This window comes from Falco naumanni, chromosome 4, assembly GCF_017639655.2.
Source record: "Falco naumanni isolate bFalNau1 chromosome 4, bFalNau1.pat, whole genome shotgun sequence".
Lineage (NCBI taxonomy): Eukaryota > Metazoa > Chordata > Aves > Falconiformes > Falconidae > Falco > Falco naumanni.
This window is the reverse complement of record NC_054057.1, coordinates 44,732,750-44,757,167: the sequence shown is the minus strand read 5'-3', so window position 1 is coordinate 44,757,167 and position 24,418 is coordinate 44,732,750. Positions and strand designations below refer to the sequence as shown.

Below are 24,418 nucleotides of genomic sequence, written 5' to 3'. Positions count from 1 at the left end.
ACTGGAGAATACTACCAGAGCTGCAAGGGACATCTCAGGGTGAATGATAATTAGATATAAAAGGGAGAAACAATACAAGGACCCTATTCCCACAGTAAGGGACTATATATATAAAGCTTCCTTCAGTGTCTTTGTGGACAAATCTGTATTTTCTCACTAGAGTAAAATAAGGGTGGGTGTCAGAATTAGGAAAATTTATACTAGGAGAGTGGATGAAGCACAAAAAATTAAGACAAATATACGCTTTAGGTTTTGCTTTTTACACTCTTTTGCTATTCTTGTTTATTTAGGCTTTTACTGAAAATGGTTAATTAATAAAGGAGAACAGTTACTTTACTGTATGCTTTACAACTGGTAAAATTTTAATATTTTTGCAAACAAAAGAAAAAAATGAAGTTTAATGCTTTGACTAAAGAACTCTGCAACTCACAACATCTAGAAGTCTTTAAAAACAATGCCCCCATTTATACACATTTAATAATATTTTAAAAAGAATAATACTTTAAAATACAATAATGAAAAAAATGGTGACAATCCTGTGCTGTTTTACATGTGCATTCATCACTGAGTGGTGCAAACATACCGTTTTCATCAAGACTTTAATATAGCTTAAAAAATGCAATGTGCATTGAACATACAAATTAACCAAATGAAAATGTGTATGTATTAACCTAACTATTTCCATTTCAAAATATTGAAAAATGAAGATAAAAAATATTGAAAGCAGCAAGTCAAACAATTGACTGGAATTCATACAGCTAGCACAACAGCAGAAGAACCTGGTGTGGGTTTTTCTGGGTTGATGCAGAAGAGTATATTTAGCATACTAAATATATGTCTGCAGTGACATATATATATGGCTGCATTCTAAGATTCTACAAAGGGTCCAGGTATCTCCAAAGTTACGCAGTTCCTGAATGAGAAGGCTCCTATAGCCAGCTCCCATTTTCTGTATTTTCAACTGCAGCATTTTTTTCCTGAACTGTTCCATTTGCATTTCTTGTTTCTTCTAGAACTACTACTAAACTTGACAGAGTTGTGTGAGGGTCAAGCAGTTTCAGAAGAGGTATGTCCACCCTTCTTTCTTGGAAGACACGGTTCTGAATTGTCATAGCTAACATAGAGTCTATGCCCAATGATGAAAGTGATGTATTCATGGTTAGTTCATCTGCGTTCACTTGGGTAAGGTCACTCACCAGTGAGATGATATAGTCTTCAGATTTGATTAGGGCAGTATCCTGGACTTGGGTTTCCTCAGCAGTTTCAAGCTTGTTCCCAAATTCTTCTGATAGAAGTGTTATGAAGCGACTTTTGAATGAAAAAATCCGAGAAAAAACATGATGCAATAAAGCTTGGAAGTTTAATTTGACAACAGCTTGCTGCGGGTTATTCATAAGTAAGCTCTTCCTGAGATACTCATGAATCTCATGCACTTGCAGAACATTTATGCCCTTGGATCCCAGAATGTTCTGAATATGGTTTTGATTGAGCAGTATGCCAACATTCAAAGCACCCCAGTTAATGGACTGTCCTGAAAGCCCACAGTTTCGCCTGTAGAGGCAGAAGACATCCAAGAAAGAGTTTGCAGCTGCATAGTTGGCCTGGGTGGAATTTCCCAGAAAGGAAGAAACAGAGGAGTAGCACACAAAGTAGTCGAGCTCCTGGCCTCTGGTAGCCCAATGAAGATTTAAGGTCCCTGCTACTTTTGGGCTCAGCACTTCCCTAAAGTCGGCCAAGTTCAGAACTTCAAGATGGCCATCGTGTAAAGCAACAGCACTTTGAAATACACCTTTGATCGGAGCCCCTGCAAAGACGTTTGCAATGGACTGGAAAGCTTTCTCAACATCACTGGTCGAAGTAACATCACACTGCACAAACACTACTTTGCTCCCTTTATACTGCTGATGCAAAGCCTTCAGCTCTTCTTGCTTCTCATTGCTTGGAACTCTCCTGGAGAGTATCGCAATACAACCTCCTCCACCCTCAGCTATGAATTTCACCGTTTCAAAGCCAAGTCCAGTGAGCCCCCCAACAACTACATAAACAGCACGCTGCTTAAACAGCTTCTTCTGGGGTTCATGCAATGGTATGTCTGAAAGCATGGTGATGTCCCTCTGCCTTCTCAGTACAGCAAGTGGAACAGATTTGCAGGTAAAATAGGACGTCACAGAGTTTATCCTTTCAAAGGTCCCAGTCTGCTGAAAAACAGAACCTGACAGATGTTTAAACTGTTTTATATCCATGGACTGGATCCACGCATGCACAGTCTTTTGCAATTCTTTTAGAGGTGCTTTCTGGAAAATGGTGGCAGGTGTAATTATATGAAAGCTGATATCTTCATGATCAATTTCACTGACATTCCAGACACGTTCAGGCTGTTGGTTGCTGCACACTATCACCACATCTTTAAGAAAGTACATGTGGGCCAGATCCTCCTGAGACAGTCTGTTTACTGGAGGAAGAACAACAAGGGCATTGCATAAGTTTATATACTGGAACTTATCAGGAGTGGGCCTCGCAAGTACTGTTCTCCAACCCATCTCTTCTGCTGCTGCAGAAAGAACATGGCAGAAGACTGATGATGGCTCTGTAGAAATAATACCCACTGTTCTGCCATGTTTCCCTTTGGGTAACCTCTGGCTGAAGATTTCCCATGCGATGATGAAGTATGACAGACAAGGGACATTCTGAAAGAATGGGAACTTCTTTACACTGAAACAAACTGTTCCTGGAATCTGAACGCTGGATGATGCCGCAACTGGATAACATGAAACCACGTGATCTCCCACTTTAACTTTCTTCACATCGGTGCCTATTGCAGTTACTGTGCCGCTGAAATCAAGAGCTAAAAGTCTGTGTTTTTCTACCGCTTGTGAATTCCAGTACAGTGTATTACCAAAGTTACGACTAGAAATACTAATGGGAAAATAATCTTCTGAGTGGAGACATATTTTATCCACTTGAATTTCAACTCTCTGTTTGTCAAGTTGAGTAGTGGTGGTGCTGGCTGGTAATTCAGCAGTGCTGGTGGATAATTCAGCAGACAAGTCTTTTGCTGTGTACGGATCAGAGGTGTACAAAGTGAATGTTTCTGATTTCTGGAGGGATCTTACGGGTTGGCTGTAATCTGCATCTATGAAAGGTGTGCGTCTGATTTCAGCCACATAAATTCTTCCTTGGCTGATGTAAACTTCTGGATAGTTCATACCTTTGTATTTGACAAGAACATCTGCTAACACCGAGATGTCCAGGGAATTGGAAGAGCTGAGGTCAATCAACTGAAATGTGATTTCTGGAACTTCAACGACACAAGTTCTGGTCATGCCATACAATGCAAACCCACAGTTAACATGGTCTACGAATCTTTCTGTTGATCTGTAGGTGATGACTCTGATTGAAGAGCGGGACTTTTTCTCTCTTAATGCCACAACAACTTGGCGATAGGCTTCACAACACTTTGCCAATTGGTCTACCACTTTGCTTGGGAAATTTTCATTTAACTTTTGAACTCCCCACAGGAACAGAATTTCATCATAATCCTCAACCTCTGCTCTCATTTTATTCTGTGTGTGGCCTTCCAAGAGGGCTTCCCAGTCTTCATACATAACGTATCTTGAATCAGGATGCAAATATTTTTTTAGCTGCTCAGCTATCCCAAATTTGTCAGCAAACACTAGGACTCTGAGCATAGCCCCCAGATGTCCAATTGTCTGTGGAAGAGAGGCTTCCTTCCACTTGTTTTCAAACATGAACTCATTGTCTCTGTAAGATGTTTGCTTCATGAAAGTGATGGCAACGCGCTTGAGTTCAGCCAAAACAGAGCCACGTTTATCCATAAAGCATCCACAGACCTCTAGGCAGTTCCCAATGGATTTGCTTGTTCTCATGTATATCATCATTTCTTCCTCCAGCGGTCGGAGCACCACCAGGCTGCCTATCCCTGAAGGAAAGCCTGCTCTGGACTGGAATGTCCTTGAGGTCATGACAGCGGTCATCTGCAGAAAACAGTCAAGCAGCACTGGGTGGATACAGTAGTTGTACATCTCTCTGACAGTCTCCTTGTTCACCTTGATGCTTGTAATAGCTTCCTTTAGTTCCTGACAGCAATGCACATCACTGAGCTGCCTGAATACTGAACCATACTGAAAGCCAACCTGAGACAGTGCTTCATAAACCTCCCCTCTGCTAATCACTGACCTGCATCTTTGATAGATGTCTTGAAAGGAGATGGTGCTTTCCTCCACCACAGCTTCAGGCCCCTTTGTAACCTGGCCAGCAGCATAAACTGCGTTGGAGGAAGAGAGTATCTCGAACACTGTCACTGCTTTTTGCGGACTCAGCTTGATACTCAAGACTTGGGGAGTCTGTGTGAGAACACATGGTGCAGTAAAACTGATACTCATCTGGCAAGTACTCAGTGGTGCTTTAGGTCTTGAGCTGCTCATCACAGAGGCCAAACCAAGCTCCGCATAAAAAGCACCAGGGACTAAAGCCACACCATTGTTCTTGTGCTCATATAAGTATGATGTCGTGTCCTCAGACAGCAGGCAGCCAAACTCCGTGTTGTCCCTGTTCATGCCATAAATCAGAGGATGACTGGTGCTGACAGCTGTTTGGTTTACTTGTTGATGGATATCCAGGCGAGCCATGAGTTTTTTGCGATCAAATTGATATCGCGGAATGGCCACTGGAACACTTTGATACCCATTATAAAAGTGCTGCCAGTTGGGATTATATCCCAGTTCAAATAGGTTTCCTACCAGGGTGAAGAGTGTCTGATACTCTGCATCAGTTTGCAAAGAAGAGAAGACTTTCGTGCCTTTTCCTAGAGTTTCCTTTATGCTTCGCTGTAATGCTTGGTGAGGACTTATTTCCACAAACACCATATTTTCTCTGTCTTTAGCTGCAGTCTTGATGGCTTGAGCGAAAGCAACAGGTTCACGAGTATGCTGGGCCCAGAATCTGCCCTGAGCAAAGTCCTTTTCAGAAGCAGCCACTCCTGTCAGCGTTGAAATCACTTCAATTTCCCCCTTCTGTTTTTCTAAAGGCTGTATGGTCGCTTCCAACTCCCCAAGTATTGTATCCATGCTTGGGCTGTGGTACGCAGCTGGGACATTTAAAACATGAAGAAAGATGTTCCTCTGGCTGAAAGCTTGAGCTAAATCTCTCTGGACAGCATCCATGGAGTCTGAATTCCCAGACAAGGTGCAGGAAACTGGGCTGTTGAAAGCTGCAATGCACACCTTTCCCGAGTAGGGATGCAGACGTTCAGCAATCTCTTGAACAGGGATGTTTCCAACCACCAACATTCTGCCAGCAGCAGTCTTTGCCTGCAGCCTGCTCCGGTGATGAATCAGTTTGACTGCATCTGCCAGGGAAAGGTACCCAGCAAAATGCGCAGCAGCAACTTCCCCTACTGAGTGGCCAACAGCAGCGACTGGCTTAATACCCCAGTATTTCAGAAGGGAAGCTAAGGCAACCTGCAGGGTAAAAAGCAAGGGCTGGGAAAGCTCTGGATTCAACAAATCCTTTGGTCTATGACCTCTTGCTGGCAGGAGGCTGATGGGAGCGTGTTTCTGAAAAAGCGCTTCTATTTCCTTACACTTGTCTCTGAACACTGGCTCTGAGCTCAGCAGTGCCTCACTGAACTCCTTCAGCGTTACGCCGTTTCCACAGAACACAAACACCAGCTGTGGTTCCACCTTCGACATGGTGGGTTCAGTGCTCGCTGCCGACATAACCTCTTGCTGCAAGTGTTGGAGAGAATTTGTGACAAATGCTTTTCGGTACCTGTAGCTGGCATGGCTTCTTCTGCAGGCAGACGTATAGGCCAGACTTGGCAGAGTTACAGAGTTCCTTGTGCTCAGCTGGTCAGCTGTATCGGCCATTGTCATCTGAAGGGATTTACTTGATGCTGCTGACAGCAGAACTAATTCAAGGGGTCTCTTAAAGGCAGGAAGAGGCTCTCGCTGCTTAACCTGCCTGACTACAACGTGAGCGTTCGTTCCTCCAAATCCAAAGCAGTTGATGCCAGCTACTCTCCCATACTCACTGGATTCTTCCCAGGGCTCTACAGTTGTGGGAATTGCAAGGTTTAATTTCTCTGTATCGATGCTGCTCATGTCCTTTGAGTAATGCAAGGATGGAACAATCTTTCCATGATGCATCATCAGAAGCACTTTGATTAATGCTGCTGCTCCAGCAGCTGATTCGGTGTGGCCAATATTTCCTTTCACTGAACCAATTTTCAGAATGGAAACTTGTGAAGACCTGTTTTTACAGATGACACTACCTAGGCTTTCAGCTTCAGTAGGATCTCCAGCAGCAGTTCCTGTACCGTGTGCTTCAACGTACTGCACAACTGAGGGATCAACATGAGTTTCATAAATGCTGCGCAGTAACTTCTCTTGCTCTGTTTGAGATGGCCTTGTGATAGGAGTCATGGACCTACCATTCTGATTTACTGCACTGATGTTTATAACACCCCAGATTTTGTTGTAGTCTTCCTTTGCCTGTTTCACAAAAAAAGTAAAATTATCTTTAATAATCTCATACTTTCTCCGTATAGGAGAAAAAAAACCAAAACAACAAAACCAAGAACAGACGGTATGATACTAACTTTTAAATGCACGATCCCTTTCCCATGGTAGGGGAAGTGCATATGTGCTTAATGCTTAATAAATGCTTCATGAATCTGAAGCTTGAATTGGAAAATCTTTTCTGGACAAGTAATTACTAGAGCTAAAGATACAAAATTCAAGTAAGCAACTGGTCTTGGTTTAGGCTGCTTCACAATCAGTCTTACCTTTTGCAGTGGTTTAAGGAAAACAACACCACAGCCTTCTCCCCTTCCATAGCCATCTGCCTTTTTGGAGAAGGGTTTGCTTATTCCCTCTGGAGAGATCATTTTTGCTTTACTGAGAGATACAAAGGTGCGGGGATCTATAATGCAGTTCACTCCACCGCAGATTGCTGCCTCACAATCTCCTGGAGTAAAACAGAAACATACTCATGTTGAGATGTCCAGGATGATAGATAGAAATAATAGCAATCCTAATTTCATTGCCCAGCATCTCTTCAGCCCCATTACCTGATTTAATTGCTCGCAAGGCATAGTGCAGAGCAAAAAGAAAAGATGAGCACGCAGTGTCAATAGCCAGCGATGGTCCAGTCAGATTAAATGTGAATGAGACCCTGTTAGCAGTAATGCTCATTGCTGTTCCGGTACCATCATAATGATTTATTTCACTCACTGCTCTGCTTGTTACGATTTCATAGTCTCGATTCATAAGACCTGTAAAAATACCAAATACGTGTCATGCTAATCCAAGTGAACAAAAGTGGTGTACAGCTCTAAACCTGATAGCGTGTTTTGGTTTCCTAATAGTAAACTACATGACATCAGTGTTCCTCTGGTGAAACTTCACTTCAGCGCAAGTCAAAGGCAAAACTCTCAGCCATTTTCCCCTGGACCCAAGATACATAAAAATACCTAACGTTTGAAATTTCTACCTACATAGTAAATGACAAGCCTTTCCTGATAGCTTAGCTCACTGTATGATGCAGTTGAGCTCTGTGTAGCCTGCTGAGACCCCTATATCTCTGAGAGAGGTTGTTTTGGTTTAGCTATGGGAGTATATATTAAGAAGTTACAATGAAGATAGCTGGGATATAAATGTACAAGACATTAGCTTCAATTCCTCAGATGTACCAAGTTAAAGGTCACAGCATAAGCTACATATGATGCTTTTTATTAATCTTTGGTTTGCTCACTCTTATCCAGTAAGACAGACAGAAATAGAGAAGAAGAACAACAGGGCCTGTGAGAGGAGTTGTGTCCTCTGTTCTGAGAACACATGCTTAAAATACAGTGGATGCCCAAGTCCCTGGGCATGTGGAACATGCAGGGTCTCTATTCAGAAAGCAAGGAATACTCGGCTCTGTGGAAGAAAAGCATGTCTCAGACTAAAAGGTAACCTAAAGAGTTTGACCCTATAGTTATGTGACCCTAACCATGCCAGAAAACTCCTCTTAAAAGATACACAGATTACACCAGTAAAAATGTGCTGTTGGTCTAGCTCCTTACCTAAATAGTATAGAACGGAATACAATGGTTCAGTTGGAAGGGACCTACAATGATCACGCAGTCCAACTGCCTGACCAGTGCGGGGCTCACCCAAAGTTAAAGCATGTTAAAATGCCTCTTACACACTGACAGGTGTGGGGCATTGACCTCCTGCAGCCTGTTCCAGTGTTTGACCACTCTCTGTAAAGAAATGTTTCCTAATGTCAAGTCTGAGCCTCCTCTGGCACAGCTTTGAACCATTCCCACGCGTCCTGTCATAGGATACCCAGGAGAAGAGACAGGCACCTCCCTCTCCATCTCCCCTCCTCAGGGAGCTGTGAAGAGCAGAGTTCACCCCTCAGTCTCCTGTTCTCCAAACTAGGCAGACCCAAAGTCCCTAACCACTCTTCACAGAACATGCCTCCCAGCCCTTTCACCAGCTTTGTTGCCCTCCTCTGGATGCCTCCTTTTTAAACTGTGGGGCCCAGAACTGCACGCAACACTCCAGATGAGGCTGCGCCAGTGCTAACTACAGTGGGATAATCGCCTTGTTTGACCAGCTGGTTACACTATATTTGATGCACCAGATCCCTTTCTGCTGGGCTGCTGTCCAGCTGCTCCTTTCCCAATTTATACATGTGCTCGGTGTTACTCCGTCCCAGGGGCAGAAGAATCAAGCATTTGTTTTTGTTAAATTTCATGCCACTGAGGACTGCATAATGCTCCAATCTATCTAGATCCCTCTGCAAGGCCTCTTGTACCTTGAGTCAACAGCACTTCACAATTTATTATCATCAGCGAACTTACTAATGGTGCATTCATCTCCTGCGTCCAGATCATTGATAAAAATATTGATTAGCACTGGCCCTAGAATTGAGCCCCGAGGAACACGGCTGGTGACTGGTCACCAGCCAGATGTAGCCCCATTCACTACAACCCTTTGACCCCTTGCTGTTCAGCCAGCTCTTCACCCAGTGCACCGTGTACCTGGTCATCTCACAATTGGATTTGTCCAGAAGGATGCTGTGAGGGAAAGTATCAAAAGCCTTACTAAAATCCAGAAAGATGACATCCACTGCATTCCCTTCACCCACTAGGTGGGTGACCTTATTGCAGAAGGCTAGCAGATTAAACAGAACTTTCCCATCGTGAACCCACATTGTCTGTGCCTGATGATTGCACTTTACATGTCTTTCAACGGCACCCAGTACAATCTTCTCCATAACTTTTCCAGGTACTGAGGTAAGCAGTTGGACAAGTGCACCTTGCCAGCATACTAATATCTACATGAGGATTTCTGCTGGTTTAAAAGGATCTTAGCTTAAGAGTATCATTCCTAGGAAGGGCTGGCTTGGGGAGGCAGTTTAATTGTTTCCTGCTTCAACTTCAGTGCCTAAAGACACTAAGAGGAGCACCTAAAGCAGATATGTGGATTATATCATGAACTTCTAGAGTAGCCTATTAATTCTTAGCAAAAGTAACCAGTAATATCATAGCACAGTAGCCTTAGATCTACAGTGTTAGATATGTATATAAAGTTTATGAAGGAGTGTGCCAACCTTTGTGAGGTTTGAACATACTCTCTTCACCATGAAATTTGCATCTTACCAACAAAAACACCTGTTTTGGTGCCACTGACAGCTTCTACAGGGACTCCTGCATCCTCCAGGGCTTTGTATGTGCATTCAATCAGTAACTTCTGCTGTGGATCCATGCGTTCAGCTTCCATATTATTAATCCCAAACAGGTGGTTGTCAAATGAATTAAATCTGGAATACACAGACCAGAAAATGGTACAACATTTATACAATATGCATTTACTTCTAGACTCAGAGCACACATTTTCTGCAATGTCATGAAAAGTGAAGCAGAACTGGGGTTTAGCCCACAGTGCCCATTTATGAAATTCAGAAGAAAGTGTTCATGGGTCAAGGATATTTTATGTCCCACCACAAAACATGTTTTTTTATCAGTGATTCTGCATTTCACAGTTATGAGCCCAGTCCTAGAAATTTTTATTCATGTGGTCATTCCACCAGACTCCTTAATTCTCCACTTACCAACAGGACCCCTCAGACTGTGAAATTTTGCAGAATGAGACTCCCTCTGCTGTAGTGTGGTTTTACCCAGCAGGTTTTAAACAAATATTGTCTTCTAAGTTATTTTAAGGAAATATAGACCAATGCTTTACAATTTAAAGCTAGTAAGTAGAGGATCAGCTCAGATGTTTCCGAGAGATACCCATACTTCTCTAATAATAAATAAAAAATACCTTATGTGCATATGTGTGTCTATCTTTGAAAAAATCTTCAAAATAGGTCCATGCTTACAAAAGACCAAGCCCAGGCTTAATCTTGAATCCCAAGATCAGATTGGTATGGCCGCTTATCATTTCTTCATTTCAGTGGAGAATTCAATATCTAACATGGGACTAATCACTGAAGTAATTCTGGGTCCTACGGTTCAAACCTGCTAAGTATTATTCTCAAGAGGCAGTAAGATTTCTTCTGTGAATGTGAACTTCTCACTTGAATAAAGGTCTATAGCCTAAGGATTTAAGATGAATGTGGATTTAAAACAAAAGCTAGCTTATGTTGACCTTACTGTAATTTGCTATTCTTCACATTAATCATAACCCCCATACAGCTGTACCCATGTGTCTGGGATAATTTGACATGAGACATGAGGAGACAAGTGAAGGGATGCACACTGCAGTTTGCTTCTCCAGATTTTCTCTTTACACTGGTATCTTTACCTGATACTTGTACATATATAATCCCTCAGTATTATGGAGCAGGGACTCAAAATAAAGGAAAAGTTTCTCTTTTTTTTAAGACATGACAGTATAAGCCTAGAGAAAAGCAAGGTTATTATGAAATTATTAATAGTCCAGGTTTACAAGCAAGCGTAACACTCAAATTAAGCATAAGATCCCCTTCCTGACTATCTAGCAAAACCAGACTTCCTTATTTTGACTCTAAACTGTCACACCTGCACATGAATTAGAGCTACTTGTCCCTATAAGCACAGGATTAGGACCTGAGGTCCAGAAAGACTGGCTAACTTTCAGGCTGAAACTTGGAGGAGAATTACCAGGCAGTTCTTACAGCTCAGAGTCCATACTCCACCACCTTCCTCTGCAGTCCATGGTATTGTAGACAGAATTAATTATTTGACAGGCTAGAGCCCACCCCAGATCTGGTATATACCCCCTCATGCATAATGCATGTGTACTTCTGTATATCCAAAATGCAGGCACCCCCATCACATGGTAGGGGACACCACCACATGGTGAGTATGCAAATACATGCTGGATCATGTAACCAAAGATTGTATGTGTTCCCAGCCATGTACGTGTGCCTAACACAGCCTGCAACTGCATTTGCTCATCGATGTCACTCACCAGGAATAGCTGCCGTTTGACAACCACACGCTCATCACGTGAGATAAAAGAAAGTCACTTCCTAGCTCTCCCTGCGCCCTGCAGCCTCTGAAGGGCTGGACACATTAGTCTAAGTGCAAAAAGAAACCCCAACCTCCCCCCCAAAAAAGCCACTAAACAGTGGCACAGCAGAGTAACAGACTCACTCATTGAGAAGAGCAGCTCGCGTTGTACATATTTTTCCTGGCTTGTTATCATCTGGATCATACCACTCTTTGGCATTAAATCTCTCAGGGGGGATTTCTACTGTGCAGTTTTTGCCTTCCTCCAGGACTTTCCAGAAACTCTCAATTCCATCACCTGTTGTGGAAAGGTTTTAGAGTAGATTAAATTATGTGCTCCCGCTCCCTGTGCAGATTCAGAAATGCACACTCAGTTACAAGGAACTCAAACATATAGATCTAGGTTGCTCGAGTAGAATGACCGCAGAAAGAAATGACCATTCTTTGGTGAGAGGAAATTCAAAAGCATGATTGATCCCCTCGCTGCTTGCCTAAAAGCAAAGGAACCCATCAAAATCCTTAACCTTCTGCTGTCCCCATTTCCCTACCATGCCACTGCATCTACGGTATACATACATCACGTCCTTAATGGCCACACGGTTATCTCTACAGCACCACTCCTCAGGCATCTCCACTGGCAGCAAAAGGTCATCTCTGGACATCAGCTCTTGCAAGACAGACTGAGCTTACAAATACCAGGAAAATGCCAGAGGCATTATCCTATGTCTCTAACACTAATGCTGGAAGGGCATCTAAATCAAACACAAAAATATGTGCACGTTCAACGCTGACAGAGCCCAACACCCCACTGCTGGATTGCAAGGGACCCTGCCTTCCTTACTGATTGAGATCTGGAGCTCCAGCTCCAGGCACTGAGGATAAGTCTAGGCCCTCTTCTTAGCCCTGACACCAACTGACAGGGTGTCCACACCGTGGCCCACACTCCTCCTCTGCCCAGCTTCCCCTTCGCCCAGCGTACATGGCGGCCTGACGCGCCCTCACTCCGCCGACAGCCCCTTGCAGGTGCTGGCCTGTGGCATGGCCAGGCATCGACCAGGACAGCTCTCAAACTGGCGTGGGGCAGTGCTGGGCTGGGGGCTGTGCCGGCAGTGGGTCACAGTGATTGCAGGGTGGCATTCCCACCTAACCCACGGTTGGCCAGTCCATTGTCACAAGCACAGCCTCAGGCACCAGCCAGACACGGGGTAGTTTGGCAGCTCCCATCCCAAAATGGTTCTTCCGAGGCAAGTTCAGAAGCGCAGTTCTGAGCATGCACAGTGCAGGATAGGACACGTGTTGCCTTACCGCACAGCAACGTAATTAAAAGCAACGTTTCTGAAAAGAGCCCCTTTACTGGCATGTCTGGACCAACAAATGGCTTGCACCAAATTAGTATTTAGTGCTCGGGCAAGAGACTGCTGCCACATATTTACTAGCACTTTACTAGATTCAGAACCATTCGTGTCTGCTCACAATTAGCTACGGGCCACATAGTTATCAGTGCACCGCATACACCTAGCGAACCTTGGACAAAGTGAAGCTGGGTACTGAAATGTGGTGAGGGCAAGAAAGGAGCACAGAAAGGGAGAGACCAGCATGGTCACCTTCAGGGCTCAATGACTCGCAAGGACAGAACTGTATTCCACTCCCTGGATTACTTTGGGATTTTTGTAATCCATATCTATCTAATGTAAACAGTACTGGCAGTTGACACTGGCATCCTGGACCTAGAAATTTCTCTCACCGCAGTCTAAACATTTCCACCCATCTAATCTCAGTTAACCATCTAATCTCAGTATACAATCAACCATCACTTTCATAGGGCTTAATTGTAATTTTAAGACTGTAAAGGCCCAAGATGGTAAATATGAGACTACTGTAATATACTCTGCTGTCTTTTATTACGGTAGGCAGCATCTGTTCTTTACTGAAGTCAGTTTCCCATCTTGTACAAGAGGCAGCGTTTAGGTGTGTATTTGTAAGAGGCAGAATCTGGCTAGACACAGATGCATTTATCTAGTGCTGCTCTCTTCTGGGACCCTTCAAAATGAATACTCTAATGAAGCAGGAACCTTCTTTCAGGAAGGCCCAACCTACTTATATCACAGGCTCTTGGTCTCTCCTGTCCCTGTGAATGCATAGTCCTGCAAGAATGCACAATCATCCAGCTGGTGTACGTGCAGAAAGTTCAAAGCATCCCAGACCCATCTAGGTCATTTGTGTGAGTTCCATGAGTGCAGCTCAATGCCCTGCCCACAGCCAGCACTGCAGGTCTGTCTGTCAGCAAACAAATTTGAACCAGTTTCCACCGCAGCATGACCTTTTAAAGATATCCTACAAGCAGCAAAGCAACAAAATATACAGAAGTAAGGGAGGAACGTGCTGTTTTTCTCCATTTCAACATTAATAAATGACTGTGCTTTTCAGTGTTCACTCAGCAGTCTACTTTGCTCTTACCCAAAACTTACCTCCTGGAAAGTTGCATCCTATTCCCACAATAGCAATTTCATCTGCAGTGTCGATCTCCATCTCCTGGGCTGCACAACACAGGTATAAGCATCAGCCAGCTCAAACAATTATGTGTTTATCATTAAATATATATTAGGTTAAAAAGTGATCTTCCCACAAACACACATGTTCAAAGCTTGATTAATTTTTAACAAGCTATTATTGGTTGTGATGACACTCCCTACAGGTAACCAGGGCTTCATGGTATTTTCCTTATTGTTTCTGCTTCTGGAGGAAAACCCCTAACTTCCTCTTCACAGACACTTCCTTCTTACTGTTTAGCCTCTGCTCCTCCTGCCACCAGCCGACCTGCTCTTGTGCCTCTCCCCGGATCAGTCCCACTTCACTTCTTGCGAACAGAAGTGAACTGTGCATTGACCAAGGCACGCTTCCAGCTCTATCCTCTCTATCCTATTCATGAAGCAAACCTCCCAAACAGTGTCTGCAAATCACCAGTTAAAATCAGACCACCTAAAAGGCAGCAGACGACCAAGTAGCTGAAGGAACAAAAGGTGCGTCTTCCACACCCTGGAAAAGTGCCTGGGAAGAAAAACCTTCAGAGCTCTGCGTCGCTGGATCGCAAGGCTGCCTAGCTTTTGTCTAAATCAGCCTCCTCTGTAGTCAGAGGTTAACCCCCACAGACCACGCTCAAAGCCGTGAACAGCTACAGGGTCTCTCTCTTCCTGACAACGTGGCAGCCCCACCACAGCCATACGAATAACTGGCCTTTCAGCTCACCTGCAGCCCCCCCAGGGAAAGCTTTTTGTTGTGAAGCAACTCAAACTAAAATATAAATTGTTTTCAGCAAAATTAGATGGCAAAGAAAAAAATTGTTTGGGACCAAATTGAATACCTCAGTGTAGAATTTAAAGCTATTTTTTTCCTTAATTCTGGGAAGGGAACATGTGAGATCAAAATCAGTTCAGTTCATTGAATTAGAACTCACTAGGATGCCCACCTCAGAACCCTTTCGGTCCTCCTGGACTTGCTTCAACCCACAAAGAGGAGAAGGTTCCTGGGGAAAGAGATTTTGGGGGATTCTTGGCAGTAGTGATAGGTTTTCATCTTGGTGATATCACAGTAAGTCCCAAAGAGCCTTTCTCTGTTATTCAGTGACAGCAGTAAAGCAGGTGAGGCTGTTTTACAGCCCCACACATCACTCATAGTTACCATTTCTTGGAGATTTACTTTGAAATGTGAAATTAAAAATGACTGCTCAGATTCACACTTTGAAAGTTTACTTCTTGGTTCCATTAACTAGAACAGAGAAACTTGAAAGGCCACCTAGCTAAAACAAAGAGATCAGGATCTGGCTTTCTAGGATTAAATTCTATTTTATCAATAATATGCTACAAAAATTGTTTTCTTCTAGTTCTTTCAAAATTGTCTATAATTTCTACATTTTTTATATTTTGAAATTAAATGTCATTGCTAAAGATGCAAAGCCCAACGTAGATACTCGTATCACAAAGGTACTTTTAAGCATTGTTCCTAAGTTAGCACATAAATAGCATAGCATATAAAAATAAGGACCTCCCAATTATAACATAAAATATGTCTTTGGCACCTACAGAGCTATCCAGTGAGCTATGCAACTCTTACCTTATATCCTCCCAGCAGGGTGTACTAATAGGCTGAGTCTCAACAAGTTGTTTATATAGGATTCTGTGAGGTTTCTTATCCAAATACGCAACACCAAAATGTGGTTAAAATGTTAACGCCTTTCAAAGGAAAAAAAGCAAATGAGTCATGTCATTCGTCAGTGGCCCCGACTAAAGTTCAAAGCTGCCTCCCTGAAGTAGTAAATTCCTGATAAAATCAGGGTTTACACCAGGACCAAAGTAAAATCTCTCTCTTATCTATTTTCTTCCGGTTAGCAAACAAATAATTGGCGATATTCTTGTAAGGAAATAGACCACACAAATTTTAGATCTTAAGAATATGATTTTAAAAACTATCTTTAAAGTAACAACTCAATGTCGTTTGCTTTTAATATCAACAAAGCTGAACTAGGATATAAAGCCCCATGTATTTGTTGTCGGCACCATCTGTGAAAACTAAGCACAAACTACCTATAAACTTAAACCCAGAGTTTCATGTGATTCCACAGCTTCATTCTTCTATTGAGCAGGAGCATTTAAACATGAGAGCACAAAAAGCCTTGTCAAAAGACAAATAGTCCCAAAATATTTCTGAGTCCACCAGGCCATTAAAAGCAATATTGAGCTTCCTTTCTAAAAAATCCACAAGTAACCTCTGAAGGGATCAAGTCCAGTAGTCTCTGCTAGATGCCTTTTTAACTCTACCTCATCCGATTTCATCCCAACCGCCCAAACTCATCTTTCTCCTCTTCTGACATTATAATGGAAACACCATGTTGGATGAGCCAGGAGAGTTCATATATGGTTAACGTTCTCCCTCATTGTGGGACACACCGCTTTCCAAAGAGACAGCACAAATCCACTGTGCTGAGAAGAAACAGTTTGTTCTGCTACAGAATAGCTTCGTAACCTGCTCTGAAAAGCTCAGATACTGCTCTCCATTTCACAGCTCTAAATCTCAGCTCCTCACTTTTCTGAATTCTGAGGTTATTGGGAGTTACTTAATGAATTCTTTTAACTAAATTAACACACTTCTCTGACGTCCTTACTAGGCTGATGCACAAGATGGTTGGTCTGCAGCTGACTTGAGAATCCCTGTATTCCACACGTGTCTAAAAAGCTCCCTTGTCAGTGCTGGTACCATTAACATTCCCCTGGCAGAGCAGAGTGTGGGTTCATCAGATGAACTAGGAACGCCCTGTGGAACCTCCAGTACACAAATTTCACAATTACCATCTGAAAGCAATAAATGCTAAGCTATATTTTGAGGTATTGGTTAGGTATTGGGAAGAATATTGACATGAATCCTGCACAACTGTGGCTATTAGTTTCAATGCAAGTTAAACCAATCTGAACAGCAGTGATTCAAACACAGTGTGAACAATACAAACACTAGTGCAGTACTAAGAAAGGGATGTTAATGTCATTGGTTCAAAATGTGAAACCTGTTTACAGTTATCAGTGCGTTGCCTGGGTGTTGATGACTTGCACTTGTCATCACGGAGTATATTTGTAAATCCAAAGCAATAATTGCTCAATCCTTCTGAGTAATGCCAGTAACAGAAATATGAACTAAGTATGGAAGCACATGTAGCAATATTGGATTGAGTCAACAATTATGGACATAGGCAGCCTATTTATAACCAAATTATAAGAAGTTGGTTTGTCATCCAGTTTATTACACATTTCACCTAAATTTAAAAGCTAAATGTTCAAAATGGAAACAATGAAGACCTGTCATATGGGAACCACTACATTTGCCTTGTTTCCCATGTCATTACTGTGCGCGTTTCTGAACCAAACCTTTGGTTTGTTCTATCCAAACCTATGTCTGATAATTCCAAAAGGACAAATGAAATATGTGTGTATTTCCTTAGGTTTTCAAACCAACAATTACATCCTGCCAAGACTCAGATACAGGAAAACAGGTAGGTATTCATTTGCCTAGTCTTCATTATTTCAATCAAGTTTTTCCTGTCTTCTGGTGGGAAAACAGGCATGAGTAAAGTTCCTGTGGGACTGGATTTATTTAATAGACAACACAGAGAAAAAGCAAAAAAAGAAAGTCTCTTGGAAGGTTTTTAGTTCCAAGTAGGTATTAGGACAAAAACATTTGTGGGTTCTCTGCTTTCATCACGACACAAGACAGATTACTATGCAAATCACAAGATGTTGTTTCTTCACTGAAGCAGTGCTCTGACCAGCGAGAAGGTGGCAACACAAATATCTCATTCTGCATTACCATGAAAACCTAATAAGAAAAGGCACTGGCTCCTGGGCAAACCATTTTTTAATAAGTCAAATCTCAAGAATTAGCTTCATACATAATGATCATTAATGGATAATTACGTGTCATTGAATGAGAGTGCAGTATTTACCTTTTTCATTCTACATCTAGGAAATGTTCCAGTACACTGTTATTATCACTGTCGTTACTGTTGACACCAAGCACAGCAGGGCTCTGCTATGCCAGGAGCTATACTAATCTATAGGGAAAAGAAGGGCCTCACCACAAAGAGTAATGTGTGTGACAACCCCTAGTTCTTTTTGTTAGTTTCCAGTGCTCTGCACTATGGAACTAGGAGGAGCAAAAGGAAGAGGGTTTTCTGATAAAAAACATCTTACAAAGCATATGTTCACCTACCACTGTCAACAGGAAGATAACACAGACTGGATCCAAATAAAGATTTCAAGAGCTACCTCCAGATTTCAGTGAATATTAGGCATTTCCAAGACTAATTTAATTTTAAAAAAAACAACAACCAAATTTGCTCGCCCAGCAGTCATCTAATCTGGAGGTGAACTGACAAGATTCCTCTATCTTCAAATTAAAAGATGCCTGAACTCTTCTTGTTGCCATCCTGTTCACACCCAAAAGTGCTGAGGGCTGGAAGAGCAAGCAACACATTCTAGGCAAGCCTACGACACACTAGATGCTGTGTCCTCCTATGAACTCAATCTGATTAGGAGACCCAGAGCACACCTATCTCAACCAACATGAGTGGGCCATTTCAAAACACAGCACTGATGACATTCATCTAGCTTTGTTTTGGTTGGCACTGGAGATGGTGACACACATTGTCAGCCATTAGCCAGAGCTAATTCATTGTCCACCATAATGAGGTTCCAAGTCATCTGTCCTATGGTACTCCTCTAGGCACCAGGGAATCACTAGGAAGGTTCTGTACTTTCTACCCTGAATTATTTTGTTATCTTAGTCAGTAACTGTTTCAGGTAAAACCCTTAGTCTTGATTGGGAACCAGGATCAATCATTTCCACCCCCAAAATGAACACCCTAGCTTCTAGGCTGCAGAGCCAAGCTCCTTTGTGCTTGCCCTCTTGACAACCTCTTCATTCTCCTTACGCAGCCACTCAGCTAAAGGGACTTGTATCCATGCTCTGTCCTTCCTGGGTAGGGGGTCTAACCAGTAAGATGCTGCTGATGCTACTGAAGAAGCTGGCACCTCTTTACCTGGTTGCTGTTCACTTCTTTTGAACTCCAGATACACAGAAGTACCCATGTGCAGCCTGAAGTTAGGTATACAAAACATGAGATGATCGTTGTCACCCTGAGATGTCATTTCCTCTACTCTTCTGGTAGGTAGGACTTCTTCCCACTCCTTAATCTCTGCATCTGTTGTTGTGCAGCCTTCAGAGGCTCCTGTTTCCTCATCCTTTAGCTTCTGGATTCACCGCTAAAGGCTGTAAGACTATGTGAGGAACCCGTGTGTTGATAATTGCCTTAAACATTGCTTAGTGCACAAATTCAAGCAGAGCTGGTGCAAAGCTGTTCTGCTCAAATCGGAGAGGAACTAACACGAGCTGTAGCTGCGCAAAGTCGGCTGCTGTTGCCTAACTGGGCAACCACAAGGTGGTACAGGATAGAGTGGCTTTAGGTCTCGCAAAGGCGAGATCTAGCTAGCGCTCCCTGGAAGAAACTTCTGCGGTAACATAAGGCAACTGCTCACGGGCAAGCAGGGGTTGCCTGGAGCCCTCACCACCACCGACGAGGGCCCCCCCGCGCCCACCGCTCAGGCTGGGACTGCACCCACCGTCGCTCCGCACGGGAAGGCGGAGGCGCCCCCTAGAGAGCATGAACCCCAGCGGGGAGCTCGGTGGGACCCCCAGGGCACCAGCGTGAAGGGGAGCAATGGGACGCCGCTGGATCCACGGGTGGTGATACCTCTTTTCTCTCTCTCCCTCTCTTCTCTTTCCCTCTCCTCTCTTTCTTTTTATTGAATCATGACCAGATATAAGCAACAACGTGTGGCACGGGACTTGCTTATCTGGTTAAAGTAATCACCATTGAGCTGTCATATCTAACTACCTGTCTTGTACTTTGTGTTAATGAATCATAAAACTGGTTGGCTGGTATCATTTCACTTTATCTCAGTCCAAGGGAATCACAAACTCAGTCACTGGTCCCAAAGGGAGGGGGGTCATCCTAAACGACTCCTTTCAGATCGTGACAACCTATCAGCTAGGTGAGTGTGCACCACCAAAGTCTTACAGTGGTCCTACCCACCAAACAACAGTTTATCCCTCTTTCTGCCTATAGTCTTTCTTACAAACCCACAGTTCTCTTCAGCAAGCAAGGTCAAACTGACACAGGTCCCAGAGGTTTTGATTAACCCTTCCCTTCTCCCAGTAGAATCAGTGGGGGTCTACCAACAGAATTCAGACGGTGCTGGGAGTATTTGGAAATTTCTGCTCTGCTAGGGGAACCAAACAAAAAACATTACAAAAGGAGACCTGCAATATATCATGGTTCTAGAAAAAGAAATCACCCCCTTACTGACTCCAGCCCAGCCTACGATGACTGATAGTCACCTGTTGGTTCCTGCAGGGCCTCCCTGGCCAAAAGTGCAAAGGCATGCTTATGTTTTTCTGCCCCATACACAAAGAAGCTGTATGCAGATGGAGAGATGATGCTGATCAGGTACAGTCTGGGAGCAATTCCTCCAAAAATTCCCAGCTCACTCAGGATAAAACCCAAAAGAGAAGTGCCTATCTCCCTCACTGGAGTTTATCAGCAAGTGCTAGCAGTAGTAACTTCTGAGTCCTTCAAAAATGGTATAGACACCATTCATTCTACCCTGTGGAGAGCTGATGACCTTTCCAATTCCCTTCTGATGCTTTGACAGTGTGACAGACATCTCTGCACCTCACAGAAGAAATTCAACACTTTTCAGCAGTGAACCACAATGAAGAAAAATCTCTGTGCTACATTTCTAGAGGAGGCAGCAGAGCAGAAGTGGCCCAGCTCTCCCCCTCATAATCTGAAATTGCAGATATCAATTCCTGCTGCCATGGCAAAGCTAGACAGTAATTTTTCTTTATAACTGGGTAAATGTGACAGTCTGTCAGGGACTGACCCCACCCAGTCACTCACTCTCTAGCCACTGGGATGGGGGAGAGAATTGGAAAAAGTAAGTCAAAGACAGTTTAATAAGGGAAGGAAAAGGAAAGAAAAAAACCCACGTGATGCAAAGGCAATCTACTCATTACCTCCCACCAGCAGATTGATGCCCAGCCAGTTTGAGCAACTGCTACTTTGGAGAAACTCCTCCCGGTTTTATTGCTGAATGTGGTATGACATATGTCTTTGGTCAGTTCAGGTCCGCTGTCCCAGTTCTGTCCCCTCCCAGCCTATTGCCCATCCCTAGACCACTGCGAGGGGTAGAATGAGAATCAGAAAGACCTGAACCTGTGCAAGCACTGCTCAGCAATAACCAACCTCTTTTGGTCACAAATCTAAATCACAGCACCATACGGTCTGCTATGAAGAAAATTAACTCTTTCCTAGCCAGACCACAGCCACAGCCACATACCTGCCCAACGCGCCAGCACAGCACAGAGGTCTGCCACGGACCGTAAGGACTTTTGTATGGCAGAAAGATGAATAAGCAAAAGGCTGCATGCAGCCTATAGATAAACAGTAAAGGGAAGATGTAGGTGCCTCCCTGTTTGTACATGCAGCTCAGCAGTCACCCTGAAGTGGGTGGTCAGGGGGCTTCAGGCAAAAGATGCAGCAGTTCTGCAAGTTCAACTCTTGGCATTGCTTTCAAACATGACCCCTCTTACGGCTCAGACCTCAGCCGATACCAATGTTTTTCTATATAGTATACTATAGAAAAGAAAAGATCTTATGTCTTCCCACAGTGTGAAAAACCCACCGGCAATTTTCTCTCCCAGTCTGTGGTGGGGCTTTCTCTGAAGGCATGGTTATGGATGTGGCAGAGGCTGGACTGAGGGCAAGGACTCTCTGCTGCATTCAAAAAACACTAAGAAATCACATTATGCTGCCTTGAAGACCTGAGTCTGCCCTATGTAAAAAAGTTTCTCTTTGGAGGTAAAATAAAGTTATACCATACTTTGGTTTACAAATTCTATGGGGCATACCCTTCCAAAACATTCATAATGTTCAGTACTGATGCAGCTAGTTTTAAAGTGCAAAATGTCATAAATTTACAATTGTCTATGACCATAATTATAGGTTTTATACCAAAGTCACATAAAATAGCTTCCTGAAAAGATAAGTAATTGGTTTTCCCTTATTACACTGAAATATGGAGCAAAGCTCAATTAACTTATGATTTCTCCTGATAGCTGTAGAAAAGTTCAAAAAGTCACCTGAAATAGCATTTCTTTAGACCGTGCATCACAGAAGATTACCCTAGAAGGAATCATAATCTAATCTTTGTCATCTGCATATTTACGTACGTGGCCTAAAAAAAACACCAATAAAAAACTCATGGGTCGAGATAAAAGGCAGTTTAATAAAGCGTAAGCAACGGCCAGGTGTGCAAGCAAAGGAAAACAAAACGTTTATTCTCTATTTCTTATCAGTGGGTAATGTTCATCCACTTCCCAGGAAGCGGAGTTTCAGTATGCGTATTGGTTGCTCTGGGAGACAAATGTCGTAGTTAACAAATGCCACCCCCTTCTTCCTCCTTTCTCTTAGCTTTTATTGCTGAGCAGACATCATATGATATGGGATATCCCTTGAGGTCACAGTGGGTCATCTGTCCCGGCTATGTCACCTTCCAAGACCTTTCCCACCCCTCAGCCTGCTGCTGAGGGGGGAATGTTGGAGACACAGCCTTGACTCAGCCTGAGCTCAGCAGTAGCATCTTCCCACGCCATGAGTCAGGCCCTCAGCCCTCAGGAAGAGTTACCCTGAAGGCACCTTCACGCACACCATGTACCGAGTACCCTGACTGGGTAGCTCCTGCCAGCAGGCTATCTCCTACCCCCTGGTCATTACTAGAACTCGTCTCCAGATCTGAGGAGCCAGAAGGAAACTGGCAATGATAAGTGGTCAGATTTTTATTTTCTGATATGTTGAGTTTAAAAAAGCCAGTAGCCCTTTATGGCCATTTTTTGCAATGAAAGTGTTTAGCTGGGAGAGACACTGACTCTTCATGTCTGCTGCAATGTCAGTGGATCTTCCACAACCTGGTCCACTGCCAGGTTATCTTAGAAGTCTTCTTGGTGCCTGGCTACAGGGAGAGGTCTGTCTCTGCAGTTTATTCCCAGGCACAGGTCTTTTTTTCTCTCGAGTTATCTCCATGTAGAAGAGACTACCTTTTCCAGATGGGTAACTCTTGGACAAGAATTCATCAAGTGTCCACATGACATCAAATAGCTTACTCTTTTTTTTTTTTTTTTTTTTTTTTTTTTTTTTTTCTGAGGGCAGATTTCTCCTACATGAAGAGCTCTTACTCTAACATGATGTAAATCCATTCAGGGAAATTGAGAACAGAACATCAGAGATACTGCCAGTCTGGAGTCAGATGCATTTAAAAACTTACATTTCGACAAGTTCGGAGTTACAGGAAATAGCTCTTGTGTGCCCATGTCCCACAGAGAAATTCAGAACTGACGGACCTGCCTCGGAACACCTGTGCATGGAAAAGGGAATCACCAGGACCCAACCTGCACCACACGCTGGGCTCGGTGGGAGATGTGTAATGCTGCTCGGAGCCTGGCCGTCTCATGCTCGCAGGTGGCCAGCCTGTCTCCTTAGGGTGAGCAAGAGGAAATACACACAACGTTTTATTTTTGCAAGTGCTGGCAGGAGATGGGAGGGTTGCTTCTTCCAAAGAAGGGCAAGAAGAAGTGGTGCCTGTCTGTGAAGTATTAGCAAAGTGGCTGGACACCTCTCCAGAAGCCTCCCCTCTGAGCTCGGTGCTCCCCTCAGCCAGAGGGCACTCAAAATCCCCGTCACCCGTGTCAAGAGAGCCAGGCTGCAGGCCACGCTTTGGACTTGGGAGAGACGCTTTCTGTCGCTGCTGCCACACAAGGCTGTGGCCTGCCGCACCCCTGCGAGTTCTGAGCCGTGCACGCTGCAGCCACTACACCTTGTTGAAAAGCCTCTTCATTTCAGCAGCGCTCACGTCTGGCGAGAGAGCGCGGGCAGCGGGACGCACACCAGCTCCCGCTGCGTTCCGCTCCCAGGCAGGCGAGTAACAGCTGCCGCACAGCCGGGGGAAACGGCGGAGCAGCCGGCGAGGGCCGGAGGCCGCAGGGAGGCGCCGGGCCGCCCGTGCACGGCAGGGCCCGGCCCGCAGCCCGCCCCGGGCAGCGCTCAGCAGCCGCGGGCGCCGTGCCGGCACCGAGGCCGCGGCGGGACGGGGCGCCCTGGGGCCGAAAGCCGCCGCGGAAGCGGTGGCGGGGGGGGGGGGGGGGGGGGGGGGGCGGTGGCGGGAGCACGCGCGCACCCGGCCCGCCGGGGCCCCGAGCCAGGGGCGCGGCGGGGGCAGCCGCGCGTCCCCGCTTGCGGAAGCGCCGGTGACT

The 24,418-nt window shown here is 44.2% G+C and overlaps 1 protein-coding gene across 1 annotated transcript; it reads right to left on the bottom strand.

The window, feature by feature from the left end:
• Positions 1-724: 724 nt before the first annotated feature.
• LOC121088006 (hybrid PKS-NRPS synthetase pytA-like) lies at positions 725-14,041 on the bottom strand. Its single transcript, XM_040593584.1, has 6 exons — positions 13,978-14,041; positions 11,654-11,807; positions 9,674-9,834; positions 7,091-7,294; positions 6,806-6,987; positions 725-6,512 (listed from the first exon to the last, which is right to left on the bottom strand). The coding sequence occupies exons 1-6, from the start codon at positions 14,036-14,038 to the stop codon at positions 930-932; spliced, it is 6,345 nt and encodes a 2,114-aa protein (XP_040449518.1). The 5' UTR covers positions 14,039-14,041; the 3' UTR covers positions 725-929.
• Between the last annotated feature and the right edge of the window lie 10,377 nt (positions 14,042-24,418).

Bases quoted from the DNA above. Each gene is read 5' to 3' on its own strand.
- LOC121088006 (XM_040593584.1), bottom strand. From the start codon at position 14,038: ATGGAGATCGACACTGCAGATGAAATTGCTATTGTGGGAATAGGATGC. The intron at 7,295-9,673 runs GTAAGATGCAAA...GTATTTTTACAG, and splicing joins CAAAACAGGTGTTTTTGTTG to GTCTTATGAATCGAGACTAT. The intron at 6,513-6,805 runs GTAAGACTGATT...TTTGTGAAACAG, and splicing joins TCCTTAAACCACTGCAAAAG to GCAAAGGAAGACTACAACAA.